Genomic DNA, 19,185 nt, shown 5'->3' with positions numbered 1-19,185 from the left:
GAAACTCATTTTCATTTCTTGATCTTCCCTGGTCCTGTGGAAATAGTCCCAGCATCATAACTTCTGCTTATAGCTATTGCTTCTCAGTTTGATTTACTTTAATATATTTAAAAAATGCATTCAGGACTCAAAAGTGTGCATGACCTTGCAGAAATTTATCGTGAGAATAATTCTAACATCCATTGGAAAAGTAATTTTTAATCACTTGTTGCAGGGGAAAATAATCACAACTCAACTGTCATATTTCATTTTATTGTAGATTTTAATTTAATTGTTCCCTTTACATCAAATACTCCAGTGGTAGGGGATATTGCACACAATATCTGAAAAGCACTACATAATACTTTCACTGAAAACTAAGTTCTACGTTAGATATGACTGGATAGAATTTTGCAGGATTATAAGACATAAATACCATACACAGCTGCAGTTTGACACATAAAACAGTATTCAGATAATGGGAGGATTGAGTTGCTGCTCAGCCAGCTGAAAGACTGGTGCTTTCCATTTCTGGAAGATAAAACTGCATGCAAGTGTTTAAGCAGAATCTTTCTGTTCACAGTCCATGTTTTTGAGTCATCAGGCAGAATTTCTGTGAATTGAGGATGAGAGTATTTTTGGACAGTCACAATGTTGGTTGCAGTCACTTCGCTGGGCATTAGGCATTAACAGTTTTTGGTCACTATGACGTAGTAGTGTCACAAGCATCCCATAAACAACATCACTTTCTATATCAGCTGAAGTATGATCAGGTCACAGCTATGCAGTGTGTCGTCACATAGATAATTTAATGCATCAAACATTTACAATGAGTTTTGTTTTAAAAAACACTCAAAATCCCAAACACCCATTCATCCTAATATCTAAAAGTGAGCAAATTCCCTCACCACAGTTACTATGCCAATTTATTAATGCACTCATATTGTTTCTTTTTATTAAAACAAACTTCACAACACATACCCTTTTCATTCACAGAGTATTATAATGGACATATATGTGTGGTAAGGTGGGAATGAATTGCACTGCAATCTTTAAATCAGCAAGTGGATTATGAACAATTGTTTCACCAGAATCCAGTACATTAGAATACGGTATATAAATCTGGAAGAAAATTAACCGTGGCAAGTTATCAGTGGATTGTCTATTTCAAAAAAAGGTTGGTTGTTGGAATGTAACATGTTCAAACCCACTTAGTAATCGCAATTCACATGCCTCGTTCTTTGATCTTGAAGGCTCCAGAAAACCATCAGAAGTAAGCAATCATTTTCACCTTACTGATGTTGTGAGTTTTGAAGACTTTAAAAATAGTACACAGAAATTGCCAAATTCAGCCTAACATGTTCCATAAAATCTACCATGGAGATTCAATGCTTGCCACAGCAGACTTTTACTACATATCAAATTCCTTCACTGTTGATATTTACTATAACTAAGATGCAATCTCACAATTACACAATTGATTATGTTCAACTCAGTAAAATTGCCCTTTTTGACTTCAGGAAATGTAAACATGATACAGGAAATTAAAATGGATGCAGTCATCAAATGCAACTTGTTTTATACAAAAAGCAACCTTTGACCATTCAGTCTTCAGCATTTTTCTATATGAGCTACCCCATTCTAGTTAGTCATAGACACTTCTCCCAAGAACCAATTTTGATATATTTTTTAAAAAGTCCTGGAAAGCTTATTACATTATAATCAGATGAAAATGAACGAGAAAACAAGGGTGAGGGGAAAGAGATCTGAGGAAAGGTGCAAAAATGCATTTGGAGAATTGCACCTCATCAAAAAATGTGTACCGTTTGGGAAAAGCCACACACCAGCTTGTGCATGATATACAATTGGATCTGGGCAAATAATATGCCTCTTCAATCAGAACTATTCAAAGGAACTTGAAGCAAGTCTCCACAAACATTTTCTACAGGGACACCAATAAAACAGCATGCCACATGCACATTCTCACAGTACTCACCCTATGATAGCACAACTAACTTCTCATGGTTTAATTATGTATTCATAGAAGTTATAAGGAAAGGTAATTTATCTGAAATAGTCATAACAAATTCATTCACATAAATGGAAATGAGAACAGTTTCTCTGACAATGTTTTTAAATGCAACCATTGATTCTGGACTAGGATCATACAGCACAGATCAGTCAGCCCCTTGTGGCTGCGCAGCTTTTAAAAAGCTATTCTTTTAGAAAAGCTTAAAAAAATAAATAGCTTTTTCGATGTTACAATTTATATTTTGTAGTCAGAAAGCTATAAGTTAGAATGGAATCTTGAAAAATATTCTTGTTCTACCTTGTTTGAGCACTACTTAGTTATGGTTCAAGAAACTAGATTTAATATCAGTGGTGACATTTTTCTCATTTGTTTTCACTGTAAAGGATGTTCTGTGTTAAGTATGTTGACAATTTACTTGAAGCAATAGAATTTAGTTGTATTTTTAAAATCTGTGACTCAGTGGTATAATGAACACAAGGGAAAAAACAGATAAAAGGGGGCCTTTAGACCTTTAAAGGATACGGAACTTTCCCTCCTTCTGTACTATCCTTCCTTTATCACCACTATTGCTTCTCAGCCCTCCCACTTCTCCATCTGTTCCATCCTCTACTCATGACCTAGTTGACAGGAGAAATGCAAGGGTGGTTCATTGATTCTTTTTTTAAACAACTTATTCAGCACAAGTGGACTTCTCTTGATCTCCTTGTCTTAATAGCACAGTTGGCTAGAAGCTGAATTCTTTTACCCTGTTGTGCAGTGTACCAGAGGAGTATGACCTAGCAACATCACTCAGTTATAACACCAGTGGCTCTGAGCAGTGCAAACAAGCCCATTATAATGTACATGGTTATTGACATTATAAAGTTCTATTATAATGAGGGTAAGGTTATCATTTAAAAGTACAGTTGTGAATTTTGTTATCAATGAACTGTACAGTTATAAAACAAACATGTTTAAATTACTGGTGGCAATAATTATAAAGTAAATTGAAAAGGGTGTGTTTTTTTTAAAATAGCATAAACAAATAATTTAAAACCATGTGTTCAGTTATGCTTCTCAAATAACCTATCTGGAGCAATATCTGCAAAGAAAATATTACAATTACTAAACCTCATAATACACGAGTAATATTACAAAAGTTTGGTTGTCTGAAGCGACAAAACGAAATTTGATTCTGAAGCAAGCCTGTCCACATTAGGAAAGCTGTGTACAAAAACAGTGCAAACATATCCAAGCTTTCATTTTCTGGTAAAACTAAGTTGCATCACACCTTTGTTCACAAAGTATTTAAAAATAAAATAATCAGCTTTCTTTTTAAAAAAACATACTATACAAAAATGAGGTCATATTCGTGGGAAAGCAGCTGGTTAAGTTGTATAGCTGGCAAAGTTACAATCAGTGGGGTCAAATGGCATCTAATTCCTGGTGAAGATTTGTTAACTCGATCCAACAGTGGATATTTTTCTGGCCACAATAGAGGACAGAAAAATCAGATGTAATGAATCATCCAAAGTCATACCTTTTCACTAACCTTGTCCATTAATCAATTATTACATGTCATGGCAATTCCCACTTCTGTAAGTGGCAATCTGTATCAGAATTCTGGCTGTTTGCATACTGCACCATTGAGCGAATGCCTTTCAACTGTTGTGGAATTCCATGATATGTGAATTCAATCAAACATCTCGACAAAGCATCAACAAATATGAATGATACATGACACCACTTTCAATTCAATGCAATTTCTGATCCTATAGATTTAGTTGGATGTGGAAATGTGCATTTTTTACAACATAGAAACTGCCGTAATATTTGGTACAAAAGAATAACACATTCTTATCTCCAAGATTTACATGGAATTCTATACCTGGTTAAAAGAGGGTTTAATAGGAAAACTGCAAGCCTTTCAAAATGTAAACATACAAGAATTAAATAAGACAATCAGAAAATAATGTGTTTCAGATTATCATTAATGCTGCAGATTCACACACTTGGGACTGTTACTCTGTGCTACCACATACCACTTTGAAACAGAACTAATGTATTTAATTTGACTGTTTAGTCACTTGTTGATTTCAGTTTTTCATAAAATCATTTTCCCCAAATTCAATAAACAAAAATATATGTCCTAAAATTTACACCAAATACATTATTAAAACAAAAAAAGTATTTAAAAATATACAAAAATTTGCTTGCTGAGTTTTCCAGGAAAGGTTCACAAAAACAAATTAAATCATGACTTTACAGAGAGGATATCTGCATTCATCTTAGTTCCCTAAAAGGATTATGTGGGCTCCAATTATACAACTTAAAAAATGCTGAGAGCTGCTAAAACACATTTGAAAAAGCTTTGATTTGAAAAAGCAGTCAAATGTCCTGCACTGTCTTTAACTGATCAATCCTTATCATTAAACTAACACGCACACACGCACACACACACACACACACACACAAACACACACAAAAGACATACATATTTCAATTTACGTTAAAGCTACTTCTTTCCCAATATTTCCAACAACTATATCATTGACCCAAATATTCCAATTCTATTCACCATATGGCCTGGTGTACTTATATTTACACCAGTAGATAGAACTTATGTTCTGGATATGGGTGTCAAGTTAAAGTAACTCATGTTTTCTAATTTAGAAAAGCTTTGCAAGTATAACACATCGCAGAAGATATAAATTGTCTTTCCACTGTTGGATTTTTATCAAATGTGAATTAAAACGGAATTAATTCAAATTTGAGCTGTACATTATTAACAGTTACACCTGTGACTGCACGATACCAGACCTATACAAACCTGGATGTAGTACTGTTAAAGGAAAGTTCTACAGGTTATAAATAAGGCTCTAAAAAGGTAATTTTCAGAACTATTAAAAGATCAGCCAGTTACAAAAAAAAAACCCACCCTTTCTAAGACAACATAATGTGCCCAACAAGTGAACCTTTACTTGGCTATTTTTAAATAGAATGGAGGCTACTTACTAATACATGATATAACCAAAACAAAAAAACTTGCAGCACACTTGTAGTGATTTTATTCTTCATATCCAATTTTATCTGTTCCTGTGCTTGTTATAAACAACTACCTTTAAAATCAAAAAAGTGTACATCACATTTGAACATCTTCTATGACTGGTCTCAAGGAAATCATGTTGATTACAAGCACGGACACCTTCACATGCACACAAATCACAGCACTTATCAAACTACTGTCCTACGCTGGTCTTCACCGTCTGCTGTCTGCCTCATACACTTCCCATTTAAAAAAAGGTGCAACCTAGATCACATTACATTCAAGTCACTGTCTAAGGCAAAATGACTAGTAGGTGTACTCCCAACTCCTTTGGTCTCTGCTTAAGTACGTTAGCTGTCATTGTTTTAAAGCATGCAGTTTTATCAAGGCTTAATGGCAATATGCCATGTACAGTACATATGCAGAATAAAATTTGTCAAGAAGCTGGTACACAGGGAACATGCCTTAGTTAAATATTTCTGCATTTTTATGAGGGGATCGGCTGGTTAAGTGAATAGGGTTCAGAATACTTGATAGTGCAGAATATGTGAAAGATAGTGTCTCCATGTGGAGTTCAGGGTAGTATACTGCCTGGCCTCAGTATGAAGGTGATCAAAAAGCTAAATTTCACATTTTAAATCTACTGTTGTTAGAAATAGTGATTTTCTTTTGCCAGGAAAAGTTCACCCACTTTCATTTTTCACTAAACCAAAAAGAACCTTAGCCAATATCAACCACACCACAAATGCAATGAATTCAGAGTATGACAGATCCAAGTATTTTAAACCCTGTATTTTTTTTAAGAATAAGAAAACTTTGCCTCAGCATAGGAACTCAATAGTCTGGAAAGTGTTACACCCTAGTGACCTGTATAACAAATCTATTGTACAGAATTCAGCAGACATTGAGTTATGACTGCTTTCCTCTTTTGTTTTAAATTTCCTTTTGAGCGCTTCCCCTTAATCAACTGGCTGAATGTTCAGGTTCTGTAGTTACAGTTCGATCTTGCATGCAGGGAATGATTCATCTTGCATGACCACAGTGCTGCTGCTTGCCAACACCATGATGTTAAGATCCTGTTGCTTCTCGTGAGTTTGCTGGTACCATTCCCTCATGACCTCCGAGTCGTGGGTTGGAATCAGGGTGACCTGTAATCCAGCACAAAAGAATTGTGAACCTATTCCATCCTGTGTCTATTAAATGGAGTTACTGCTGTAGTTATTCTCCAATGTTAGACAGGGGAAAGGAGTTCCTTGTTGATGCAGTGGGTGCTAATACTTAGCAAATGATTAAGCGAAATGGACTAGTTCCTTGTTGGGCCAGAGATCCTATCTCAAAGAGAGATGAAATGTCTAATAAACGCATTATATGACTGGCAATTAAATGCTACCTCTTTTGCAGGAATACATCAAGGAATTGCTCTAGGTCCATTCTCAAATAAGATGCTATACTAACTGCACATTTTAAAAAAACAATAGCTTGCAACAGACAGACATTCCATAATAGAACAGAAATCACCATAGAGCAAAAGGCTTCTTAGGCAGTCCCTTGGGTTTGAAGGTAACTTGCATTCATTTCAATTCTGTTGATGCTGGAGTAGCTATTGGGCCCCACATGGATGAGGAGGGTCAGATGCTCATATGTGACTTCCATTATCTGGGGTTGGCTGTTGTACATCAGTCATTATGCAGGTATGACAGAGTAAGATCCTGGTCCAGTGCCAAGGAGGTCCAAGGTATCAGTGGCCATGCTATGCAGCATGGACATTAATGGATCATGCCCATTCCTGAGACCAGACACATGACTATCATCACATTCTGGTCAAAACTCCACCCACTCTCTATCAAATCTTCTATTATACTACATCTACTCCCACCTGAAATCCCCCTTCCAGTAACTCCCACCCTGTTACCTCCTCTCTCAAACTCTCATTCCACACCTAATTCCCTCACCATCCCTCTTGCCCTCCTTTCCACTCACACCCCCCCCTCCTGCTTTCTCTCTTTTCTGCCAAGTCCTTCCACCATTCTTTTTGCACCAATGTCCTTCCTGCTCCCCCACCCCAATGCTCTTTGACACCATGTACCCTTTTTTTGTCCCATCCCAAGCACTCTCCAGCCCTGAAGAGCCACTGGAAAATTTTCAGTTACTTGCTCAATGCCATCTAAATGTGTCCTCTTCCTATCCCATTGTGGGCTATGGTCGTGCAGTGAACCCCTCTAATACCTACCCTCCCAGTCAATTCACCAGTATCCTCCAGACCCCCAGCCTCCTGCTCACAATTGCCTATTGATGGCATTATGTAGTTTCCCCAGTGTGTTTGGTTCACTCCAAACAGTAGATAAAAGACACAACAGGTTCCAACAACCATCAATCTCATAACCCCCTTGATCAGCTCAACCTGTCAGCCTTGTCCTATAACATAAAAAAATGGGAAAAAATATTTTATTTGGTTTTCTGTCCTCATGAGATAAATAATCTTGGAATGTGCTGCAAGTAGTAATTTTTACTATGACGGCAACTGATTTGATCTGTTGTAGCTTACCTCAAAAATCTTTCTCTTCCACCCGACATTTATTGACCATGTATTGCAGCCTCACTGACTTGTGCAGTCATCATCCTCTGCTACATAACTTTGTAAAGATGTGTGCATATTTTTAAGAAGTCTGCCCAGATCCCTTTAAGGACTGCATTCTAGATGAATCAAGCCTTTTGGCCTCAAACCTTTCATCAGGAAGACTACTCCAATACTTCCAATCAATTTCGGGTGGTTTCATCTGTTCAATGCTCCATCATGTACATAAGACAACTCCACAACTGAAGCATTGCATCCAACACATGGTATAGCATTCCAAGCTGCATAGGAAAGTAGCTAAATGCCTTATTTCAGGTAGGCAGACAGCTCACTGATCACAAGTTCATGTCATTAAACTGGAATAGATTCACAAGGATGTTACCAGGACTGGAGGGCCTGAATTACCAGGAGAAGCTGAGACTTTTTCCTTTAGAGTGTAGGAGACTGAAGGGAGACACGAACAGGTCCTTTGGCCCCACTCATCAATACTGAGAAGTTGTCAGCTAGAGTTGTGTTTGACCCATAACTTTCTGAACCTTCTTATCAATGCACATGTTGAAATGTCTCTTAAACATTGTAATCGCAATGCCTCTACCGCTTCCTCTGGCAGTTTGTTCCATAAAACCACCATCTTACCTTTATAAAATTATGAGAACAGATATGGTAAATAGTCACTATCTTTTTTTCCCAGGTTAGAGGGCATAGATTTAAAATGAGAGCAGAAAGATTTTAAAAGGTCCATGGGGGAAACTTTTCTACAATGAAGATGGTGGAAGTGGTAGAGGTATTGAAATTACAATTTTTTATTATAAAGACATTTAGATGAGTGCGTTGATAATAGGATTAGACAATTATGGGCAAAACACAACAATGGTTGAGTAGATGCCTGTCCTATGCTGTGCCATGTGTGAAATAGCACTGTAAGTATTAATTTTAACATTACTTATGGCCATATATTTATTAAATTTGGAAGGGGTCTTCTACAGACTAGCAAGTTATCTCTAATATGGTTACATTTGCGGCATGGTTAGCCTAGAGGATACTGCAATGCTATTACAGCGACTGGGACCAGGGCTCAAATCCCACGCAGTCTGTAAGGAGTTTGTACATTCCCCCCGTGTCTGTGTGGGTTTTCCCCAGATGCTCCAGTTTCCTCCCACCATTGGGTGTAACTGGGTGGCATGGGCTTGTGGGCCAGAAGGACGGGTTATCGTGCTCTATGTCTAAATATACATTTTTATATCATACAGCCGTAAAGAGCACGATTCACAGAGGGTAGCATAAAGTGAAGGTGGTGTTAGGGGGTTCATTCAGGAGCCTGAAGATACAGAGAAGAAACAATCTTTAAGCCTGTTGGTGCACACTTACACAGTCCATCCTTCTCAGTGAGAGGGAGAAGAGAGTGTGTCTGGGGTGTGATGCATCTTTCAGTATACAACTTTAAGGGATTCTGAAAATGGCAAAAATTCTATCTATTTTGAAAGAAGGATGTGGTAACCTTACCTGCATGTTACTGCCCCACTGAGACTTTCCCTCCAGGAGAGCATCCAGTACAGCTCTGCTTGGTTCATCAGCTGCTGGGTCGTTTCCACTCACTACATAGTAGGAAGATCTCACCCGTTTGAAAAATTCAGCATCCACTGTCTTGGCACTGCAGTGATTTGGAATGTACACCAGGTCAAGGTAAACAGGAGGCCCAGGAGGCACTGACGGCACGTTTGCTGCCTTATTGCTGCTGGAACCTTCAACAGAAAGGTTTCAATGGTTCACTGTAATGACGTTGCAACAATCAGTTCTCTTTGAGAGCACGTGCTCCCACTTCCCTTTTATCTACTGTATCCAGCAGGGAACAAGCTATGGGCAGACTCAGGTGTTGGAGGCAGGTGGACAAAAGTTGAGCAAAAATAATTAAATCAAATCCTTGTTCCCCAATTTCCTCTTTCTGCCCCCGAAGGTATAAATCATGTTTAGTTTTGCAAAGGTTAGCAACCTGACAATATTTTTGATGCCCAAACTGTTCTACCAGCCTCTGCACAGGAGTTCATCCTTGAAAACAATGCTGATAACAATATAAAATTCCTGAAGGGCATAGATGGGGCAAATAGCAAGAAACCTTTCCCCATAGCAGTGACGTTTAAAATAAGGGGACACAGGTTTAAGGTCAAAGGGAGACGATCTCGAGGGGATTTGAAGAATTGTTTCATCCAAAGGGTTTTTTTAAATTTGAAGAGCACTGCCTGAGAGGATGATGAAGGCAGACACTCTCACGCCATTTATTTAGATGAGCTTCTCTCCAACACAGAGCACACATGATGTTGTGCTATGTGTTGGAGAAAGGGATTTTATAGACAGCTATTTATCTGATAACCAGTAAAGCCTTGTTTCTGTGCAGTGTGACTTTACACTTCCTTTTTCCATCCCTGTTGCCTGCAAATTTTTCAACTATTACAAATACTTACTAATTCTCCTTTTAAGAATTACTCTTAAACCTTCTTCAGCATCAGAGCATTTGAGATTGTAACAACAAAAGATTAAACAAACTAAGGCTGTATTTCCTGCACCTTGAAAGCAAAAAAGGCTTTTTCGATTGAAGTGTTTGCGAACACTTTCTTCCCAATCTGAATACTATTAATGGTGCACTGCTATTTTTTTCAGCAAACTTTATCCCAATATTTCAGGTGCGGACTAAAGTTCGATAACTGAAATAGAAAATGATTTCTTCTCAGAAATTGTTCCTGGGATTTTCTGTTAGATTTTTTTATAATTTACATTATGTATTTCAAAACTAACTTTGGATCTCACATTGAATTAGGAAAGTGCCCAGATGATTCAATTTCAATCACACAATGAAAAGGGAATCCTACAGGTAAAAATAAATTAAGTTGTCAAGAAGCGGTGCAGATAACTCCATAATCCTCAATGAAAATCCTCATTGGCTATCAAAAATTTAACTGTCTCAGATTTATAATTAATGACAGATCCTGCATCAAATTCTAAACTATCATCCTTTGTGTTTGAAGTATTTAGTATCTTTCCTGGAAAGACTGGAAGTTTTATTACATTGTGCCCATCAGCTCTAGGACACTGCAATCAAATCAGCCTTTAGCTTTCAAGTTGCAGGGAATACAGCCTTCGTTTGTGTATTCTTTAGTTGTTACAATCTTGAATGCTCAAACTGATGCTGAAGAAGATTAGTAGCAATTCTCAAAAGAAGATTTGGAAGTATGAGTAGTACTTGAAAATTCTGCAGGGCTTTTAGGAACAGTAAAAGGAAACTGGATTGATTTAATCATTCTTTCAAAGAGGTGACACAAAAATGACAGACAAAATGACCTTCTTCTGTGATCCTAGAATCGATGAAACCTATAGAATACTAATTATGATGATTATAAATATTATTGGCATTTCATTACTTATTAATTAAAATATTAATTCTCTGTCATGATTTTAATATCTGTCTAATATTCCAATAATCGTCTTTTCTGCAATGCTTTCTCAGGCTGTGGTCGGCCTTCTCACCAGGGGAAGTGAGTGGCGGCTGCGGCTCTGGAAAGCACAGGCCACCTGAGGAAAGGTGGTCAGTGAAGTTGTGGGCCCACTTCCTGGACAGCCGCAGCACCTACGCGGGTTTCTTGAAGCTGGGCCAGTAGGTTGATCACTTTCCTCCTGTCACCGTCACATGGATGAAAGCCTCCACTATGTCTGTCTTTTGGTGCCCAAAATGGCGGCACCAAAATGTCACCTTTGCATACAAGACTGGGGTGGGGGGTCGTTTGGGGCTGATTTTTTTGGAAAAAGGGGGGTCTTATATGCCATCAAATACAGTACACTGTCATTTTCTCAAGGGCCCCATCAGTTAAAAGAGCTTCACAAATTCCCACAAAAAATATTCTTCTCAAAGATTCCAAGGCGTCCGTATTTACAAATTGTGGGAATTATAACCATATAACCATTTACAGCACAGAACAGGCCAGTTTGGCCCTACTAGTCCATGCCGGAACAAATCCCCACCCTCCTAGTCTTTTAGAGACATTTTTCCTAAACTTTGAACCTCACTAATCTCTTTGGAAGAATTAAAAAATGTTAATGGTTAAAACCAAGTGGAGTCTTCTTGGCAATTAGGTTTGGCTTTTTTTCTCTACTTTCTCTTTTATTTATTTTCTTGATTTTTTTCTTATTACTTCTTTCTTTTCTTGAGGATTTTTTGCTGGGGGTTAGGATTGGATTGGGGGGGGGGGGTTGATACCATCATGTATAATGGAACCGACACTAATCTTTGACTATTGTATTTTGCTATTAATACATGTATGGATAAAAATTTTAAATAACATAGCAAAAAAAGTTCCAAGGCAAGATTAAGAGACTATTCCTTACTTATACTGTTTTCTGAGAATGGTTAAAGACCTATTATAAATGTTTGATTAGCCATTTTTTTGTCATTCACCCAAGTTATGGGTCCCTATTCAAAATTTCAGCCATGTTGAACAGAGATACAAAAATGAGATTTTTATCTTTTTACAATAAGAGGGAACATTAGCTTAATTATTTGTGGAATAGCAAAAATACACCAAAAAGATCAAGGAAAGTTGTTAACTAGCATTCCATTATTTGCTGCATTCTTACTGCCATGTAACAAATATCATTTAAAGTCATAAGTAGTGGAAAACTCTCTGCTGTAACTTCAGTACATGATGACAGAAGCCACTGAGAAATGAGTTAAGTCTACAGCGATAAAGAAATGGCCAAGGTTATAGAGATTAAGTGAATGCAAAATGAATTACAAGGACTAAATTTTGGAAGAGTTTCTATTGTTGATATTTAGAATAGTGAAGCATCCTCGACCTAAAACCATTTGTCAATGTAACGGGTTGAAAGTTGTTACCTGGATTTTTAGTGGTGTGTGCAGATTTTAAGTTTGTGGTATTAGTAGCATTCTTTGCTTCCTTGTCTTCACCTCGAGCAGCTTTTACTTCTGGATTGGTGCTAGCTTTGGGCCCCTTCTCCACTGAATCCTTTTTAGGAGAAACTGTTTTAGCAGTTTTATCAGATGATTCCTTAGTTGATGCGAGCGCATTTGTTCTGGAAGGGGCACTGGGATGCTTTGGTTTGCTGTCAGATTTTCTAGAAGGAGAGGAAGACTTTGTCTTCGTGACCTGTTTTTTGGTTTTTGTTCTCTCTTTAACATCCTTCTTCAAAGGTTTATCTGCCTTTCCTATGGTCTGTTCAGTAGGTAGAGCTTCAGGATCTACCATGCAAACATCTGGGTGTGGAGGAGGAGGACTGGGGTCCTTCAAGGGGGCAGGTGGTGGATCCATCTGTCTGTGTACAAGTGTTCTGTCTGTAGGAAGGGTTTCGGACTCATCTTCGGAGTCTAAGGCAGCATCTGCAGTGATGGAGGGGCATTCTTCTGTGCCAGGAGGGAAATCTGAGTCAGTCTGTGATGGAGCTGATTCACTGATTGATGTGCCAGGTGTGTCATCGCATTGACGTGTTTGCTGTTTTCCACCAGAAGGAGGCTGAGCACCTCCACCTTGGGTCAATGGTTTTTCAAAATCTTCAAGAGCACCTTCTTGTTCAAAATATTCTAAGGGGCTTGGGTTGATAAACGAAGGGGAAAGATCAGCCATATTGAGTTTGAATGAAGTAGGAGTTCTAAAACATTTATCAGCACTGTGTTGAACCTCTGTTCTGGATGCAAAAGGTCCATCTTCCACCTCACAAATTTCTTTGACTTTATCTTGTTTGCTAACAAACATCTCCATTTCTTCAATGTCTGTCTGCATTACTGGAATTTTGCTTTGTGAGAGAGAAGGCTCTTGGTATGAATGTGTTGCAAATACAGCAGACACTTGCTCTGAAGGAGAAAATATTGATGATTCCACTGGAGATTTATCCAAAAGTACACCTGAAGCTGATGAATCAGAACTATGAAGAGGAGAAATATCCTTTGCAAGTGATATGGGCTGTGAAACATCAAACATCTGTAAATCTTCCTTCTCTTGCAGCAGAGAAGTTGTTGGTGGTGAACAGGCAGCTGGTAGCCTCTCTGAGAGTAATGCCTCTCCAGTAATAATTGGTTTCTCAGATGGAATGGCAGACGAGACTGGTGTACAAACACCATATTCCTCCTGAAGTGGAGAACTGGTTTGTGGAGTCCGAGCTGAGGAAGTCGTTGGAGAAACGTCTGTTGGTGGGGTTGAACCAAACTGTAAATAATCTTTATCTTGACTGTAGGGTGGTTTGTCAAGCACAGGCAAAGTGTGTTGCATAAATCCAGTCTCGTGCATGTCCGATGGGCTATAGTCTACTTCTGTCGGCCCATTCTCAGATATGTGCTGGTAGCTGGCGTTAAATGAAGGTTGCTCGGGAGAATGCTTGCTGAAGTCCAAAGCTAAAGACTGTTCGGGAGATTCTTGACTGAATTCAACAGACATTGTCGAATGTTCAGGTGATCTGACTTCTTGTACAGGTGTTCTGGATTTTGCCGTTTTTGGAGAGACATCTGGAGGAGAGATTGACATGGGTCTTGGGCAATCCTCTTTAGAAGGTGAAACCTCTGCTTCTTGGAATGCAGTAGGCGTTTGCACAACAGATACCGAAAGGGATTCATCAACTTCGGTTGAATGAGGAGACCCCACCTCTGCGTGCAATGAGGGGGAAACGTCATCTGCTGTGGGTTCTGGGAAAGAACTTGTGGCCAGGGATGCTGTTGAAGCTGAAGCAACCCCTTCTATGTGGGAGTAGGTATCTTCAGCCACCACCTCATCAACAGGTGTGGCTGATTTGTCTGATGTGGTTCCTTCAGAGATTGACATTTTGCTGTCCTCTTTAAGAGAACCAATCTGGCTGAGTTCAACCAAAGTTGGGGAGAGCTCACCTGCTGCTTTATGTGCTTCAAAGGGACCAAGTGATGCAAAAGAACCAACAGTGCTTGCTTCCACTTTCCGTTCCTGGCTGAAAGTATCTTTGGGAGTCAACAATTCAAAATCAGCTGCTTCTTCTTTTTCAGGGGCAACATGACTGGATGAGAAATCATTAAATGGATAAAGTCGGGGTGAAGAAAGGAGTTTAAGCTTGTCGCTCGTGAGTTCCATTGCACCTTCTAGAAACTGTACTGGGAACTCCTCTCCATCATTTGGAGAGCTGTCAATGGGGGAACTGGAACCTAACATTGGTGGGCTACGTAGTGGGGACAAGACTTTCTCAACAGGTGATTCTGAGTCGGGTACAGGCTCATCCATAGGACTATACCTTGGACTGGTCTCATCCACTTTTCCATCATCGGTCTCAATAATAATTGGCGTTGGGAGCTTTCCTGTTCCTTCAGCTGGAACTTTACTGACCTTCTCGTCGATTGGAGACTGATAAAATGGTGTATGCCCAGCACTCGGAGTTCCCGACTGTACTGGCGATGCCATCTCCAGGGTTTTCTCCTCAGGACTTGCGCAATGATCACTTGGAACTTCATGTCCCAATGCAGGAAGATCAGTGGATGTCTTGATTTCTGATGGAGTCATATCAAAATCAACATTATGATCACTTAATGGGGTCCTAGACCTTGGTGAGGATTCAGCTGGACTTCTTGCAGGGCTTGATTTAGCTTCAAAGTCTTTCATTTGGCTTTCTTGCTTTTCAACCTCCTGCTTCTCATATTCATCAGATTTAGGAGTGCAGATGCCAACTGGTGGATGTTTGAAGTACTTGTCTTCTTCAAGGGAAGATGAAGGAGATATTGTTGAGGCAGAAGCTGGATAATCATCGCCTTGTGTCACGTCAGTTTTTGAAATTTCTAACGAGAATCCATTGTAGGTGTCAGGAACAGGAGAAAGTTTAGCTCCCTCATGACTCTGAGAAATAACAGTCGTTTCTAACTTTGTTACACTTACAAACTCTTGAGTTGGAGACTCGGTTACTTCATTGTTGGTCTCATCACTCATGATGTCTCTGGGTGTGGACATTCCATCTATTGGGGTGGGCTCACTCGAAATTTCAATGGTAGACTGAGTAAAGCCAGATGTAGCTGTAAATTCTTCAGGAGGCTCCTCATGGGCTTCTTCATCAGAGGCTGTTGCTTCACTTTCAAAATCAGTAGGTATGGTCTCATTACGAATCGAAAATGTTTGATCAATGATTGGAGAATAATGTGCAGAGAGTTTATCCAGTTTTGCACTAGGAGATGGAACTTTATTCACCTCAGTGCCATTAACCTCATGTCTCTCTTTCTCTTCATACATTTCAGCATCTTTGGTGTCAACTCTATCGCTTTCATTAATATCAGCCAGTTCCATTTGAATGTCCTCCTGTTCTCTATGATCATCTCCTACTTCTGATTCTTCCATTTCTTCTTTTTCTACCATTTCTTCAAGATCAGCTGGTTCTTCAGCTTCAAGGCCCTCAGCCTCAACTTTGCCCTCAATGACAACATGCTCCACCTCACTTTTGGTGGGAAGCATCTTATCCAATGTTCCTGCTAGCTCCTCAACATCTTCAGTCTCTGCCTTCTCTTCATAGTCTCCAGGTTCAGAAGATTCTTCAAAAGCTGCACCTTCATCTTCAAATCGTTCCAATGTTTCCTTGTTTTCTGTCTCGATATACTCTTGAGGAGACTGTTCAAATTCACCTTCTGCCTCTGTGGTTGTTATTCCTTCATCGGGAGATTCATCTACCTCTAAAGCATCTCCATGAATTGTAAGGCCTATCTTTTCCACTTGCACTTCATTCTGCACCAAATTCTCTATGGGTGCAGGAGGTATGCTGGTGTCTCCCTTCTCTTCCTCATTAAGTTCTTCAAAGTCCTTAGTTAGATCTTCTGGTGAAGACATTAGTGATCGTTCAACCTCAAGTTCAGCCGTCGCAACAGCGGCTACAGCTGCTGCAGCCGCTGCTCCAACCACAGTAGCAGGTTCGACCTTGGTTTCTTTCTTGCCTAGTTTAGGTTTTCCTTTCAGTTTGCTTGGACTAGCATCCTCTTTCTTTAAGGTCTCATTTTTCTTTTCCACTTTTGGCTTAATTGGTAACTTTTTGGCCTCAGTTACAGGCACAGTTTTCTTGACTTCCTTTGTGGGCTTTTTTAGGTCTTTCTTGACATCTTTGTCATTCTTTTTTACTTCTTTCTTTTCTTCTTTCTTGACTTCTTTCACTGGTGTTTCTTTCTTCTTCACTTCTTTTTTAACATCTTTCTTTACATCCTTCTTTATTTCTTCTTTTTTGGGTTTCTCCTCTTTTTTCACCTTTTCCTTTTTGATGACAGGTTTTTCCTCTTTTGCATCTGGCTTTGCACTCTCTTTTTTCACTTCCTTTTCCTCTTTTTTCTTCTCTTCTGGCTTCTTAGCCTTAACCTCCTTTTTCACAACTTTTTCCTTCAAAGGCTTTGGTTTGCTCTCGGACTTTAGTTTCTCATCTTTCTGCGTTTTTTCTTCGAGCTCCTGCTTTGCTGGCTCTGCTTTAGCTTTTGCGTCTTTCTCCTCGGGCTTCGATTGCAATTCTGTTTTGGGTCTTTCCTTCTTAACCACTGGTTTTTCCTTCTTCTCGACCTTCTGAGGCTTCTCATTAACAGCCTCTTGGTGACTGACTGTAGTAGGCTTTGTCAGCTCGGATGTTTCTTCCTTGACATCCTTCTTAACTCCTTTTCCAACAGATGGCCTAGAATTAGATTTCAGACTCTCCTTGCTGTCACTCCATTGCTTCAACTTGGCTTGTTTAACTGTTGGGGCAGCCAAGCCAGCTATTAGTTCTTTTTGAGTGACCACAGGGTGTTTCAAGAAGTCTAAATGTTTGAGTTTTTCTAATCCATCCAAAATATTGTACTGCGGAGCATTTCCTGGAAAGAGTGCGCGGACGATTTTCTCAGATGGATTGGCTGGATGCCATACAATCAAAGAGGATATTGAAGTTAAGTACGGAAATGAAATTTCTGCATCTTTGCCATTTGGCAAAACAAGTCCAGTTTTAGCTTTGTTGTTGCTGGACCAATGTTGCATGAAGAATTGCAACTCCTTGCTCCCTTTCACTGGATTTAAAATATACATCTCAAGACGCCCCACGCCCATTTTCTGGAACAGTATTACTGGATCGATGGCATTTCCTACAGTTCTAAACAGGGGTTCAGGCTTTATACACAATTTGTTTAAGTATTGGAGTGTAAGGCAAGTTTCTTCAGTATTTCTCCTGACCCTAAAATTAGGCTGCAGGTTTGTCACATTTTCTGGAACATTAAGAAAGACAACCCCCAGCTCAGGTGAGATAAGATTCTTCATCCAGTCACTATTAGTAGTGGATCCTTGCGATTGTTCCTCTTCCAGCTCTGCTATTTTCCGCTGCAGCAAACTGTTGACTCCAGGGAGATTGTCTGCTCCATTGTGGGTGAGTAGAATCGAGTCAACTCTGTCCAAGTGCCGCACCAGTTTCCAGAAGCATGACCTACGATCTGATCCACCATTTATAAGCATGTTGAACCCATTCACAGCAAACAAAGCCGAGTCCCCTCTCCCACCAGGGAAAATGTAGCAGCAAGGTTTCGACAGTTTCAGGAAGCCACCAGATGCCGGCGGCTCCAGTACGTCAAAGGATGACGGAACTTCAACAGACTCTGACAGGTATTCTGTAAATTCTGAAAGTCCTTCCATTTCAGGTAGAATGGACACTGAATTTAGTTTTATATTGATAAAGTCCTGCAGGTTGTGTTTTTCCAGATTTGTATTTTTCCAATCCCCTTCCTCAGGGCAGAATAATGTGAGGTTGGCTTTATTGGCTGGGTGTGTGGTGCTTAATAGTTCTCCAATCTAACAGAATAAAAGATAAGAATTAGTGAAAGACCAATTAAAACCAATGTCTTTTTAGTATCAGAGCCATTTCCTGTCTAATGAATCTTAATTATAAGAATACTCATGTTAGGAAATAATTGAAATATTCCTCCTTCCATTACCAAAATATATGTATACATAGTAAAATTCCTGATATCCAGAATTCAAGCAACCAGCAAAGTCAAGCAACTGGCAAAAAAAAAAACGCGGAAAATGGGTAAAAAATTGGCGCATCTCATCATTAGTTCTCCATTTATGTAACACCCAGTCTCAAGCAACCACAAAACTCATCTCTCCAGCATCTATTAATCCCATAGGTGCCGGATACCAGGGGTATTACTGTATTTTGAATGTTAATCCCAATTTAGTTGCAGAGATAGCTAATGATCACAAGATAAAATTCCAAATTTTCTCGGGTTTGCCTGCATTCAATGACAAATATGCAAGAACCATGCTGAATATTTTTACATGCAGTTATATGTATAGGCTAATTCCTTGACAACTTCTACTAATGAGACATCAGGAAATTTGGGCGATAAAGGAGATTTAACTTTGTTGCAGCCTGAAATGTCATATTTTTGTCGAAAATGAAGAGGTGCGTGAGTTTATAAAGATGGACCAGTGAAACAGAAGATAGTTTTATAAAATCCCAGCAATGTTTTTAAATAAGTATCCCAGAATTACTCCTTTACAGTGCGGCACTTCTACCTTGCATAAGCATCCACAAAACTTCCAGTTTACCTGGGATCCATTTAACAGCAGAATATAAACT

General features: G+C 39.2%; 1 protein-coding gene and 1 long non-coding RNA gene across 2 annotated transcripts in view; one reads left to right on the top strand and one right to left on the bottom strand.

The window, feature by feature from the left end:
* Positions 1-243: 243 nt before the first annotated feature.
* The window catches only part of map1b (microtubule-associated protein 1B), a 121,230-nt gene continuing 102,288 nt past the window's right edge, over positions 244-19,185 (bottom strand). The window contains exons 5-7 of the mRNA XM_069936770.1: positions 12,494-18,392; positions 9,115-9,353; positions 244-6,184 (exon numbers count right to left, since the gene is read on the bottom strand). Of these exons, the coding sequence (XP_069792871.1) occupies positions 6,029-6,184; positions 9,115-9,353; positions 12,494-18,392 (6,294 nt within the window). The 3' untranslated portion in view covers positions 244-6,028. The remainder of the gene's footprint in view (positions 6,185-9,114; positions 9,354-12,493; positions 18,393-19,185) is intronic.
* Positions 6,541-19,185, top strand: part of LOC138763114 (uncharacterized) — a 38,561-nt gene continuing 25,916 nt past the window's right edge. The window contains exon 1 of the long non-coding RNA XR_011357322.1: positions 6,541-6,596. This is a non-coding gene — a long non-coding RNA (uncharacterized lncRNA). The remainder of the gene's footprint in view (positions 6,597-19,185) is intronic.

Source organism: Narcine bancroftii, chromosome 1 (assembly GCF_036971445.1).
Source record: "Narcine bancroftii isolate sNarBan1 chromosome 1, sNarBan1.hap1, whole genome shotgun sequence".
NCBI classification, from domain to species: Eukaryota; Metazoa; Chordata; class Chondrichthyes; order Torpediniformes; family Narcinidae; genus Narcine; species Narcine bancroftii.
Note: the sequence above shows the minus strand (reverse complement) of the source record. Positions and strands in the feature narration are given on the sequence as shown.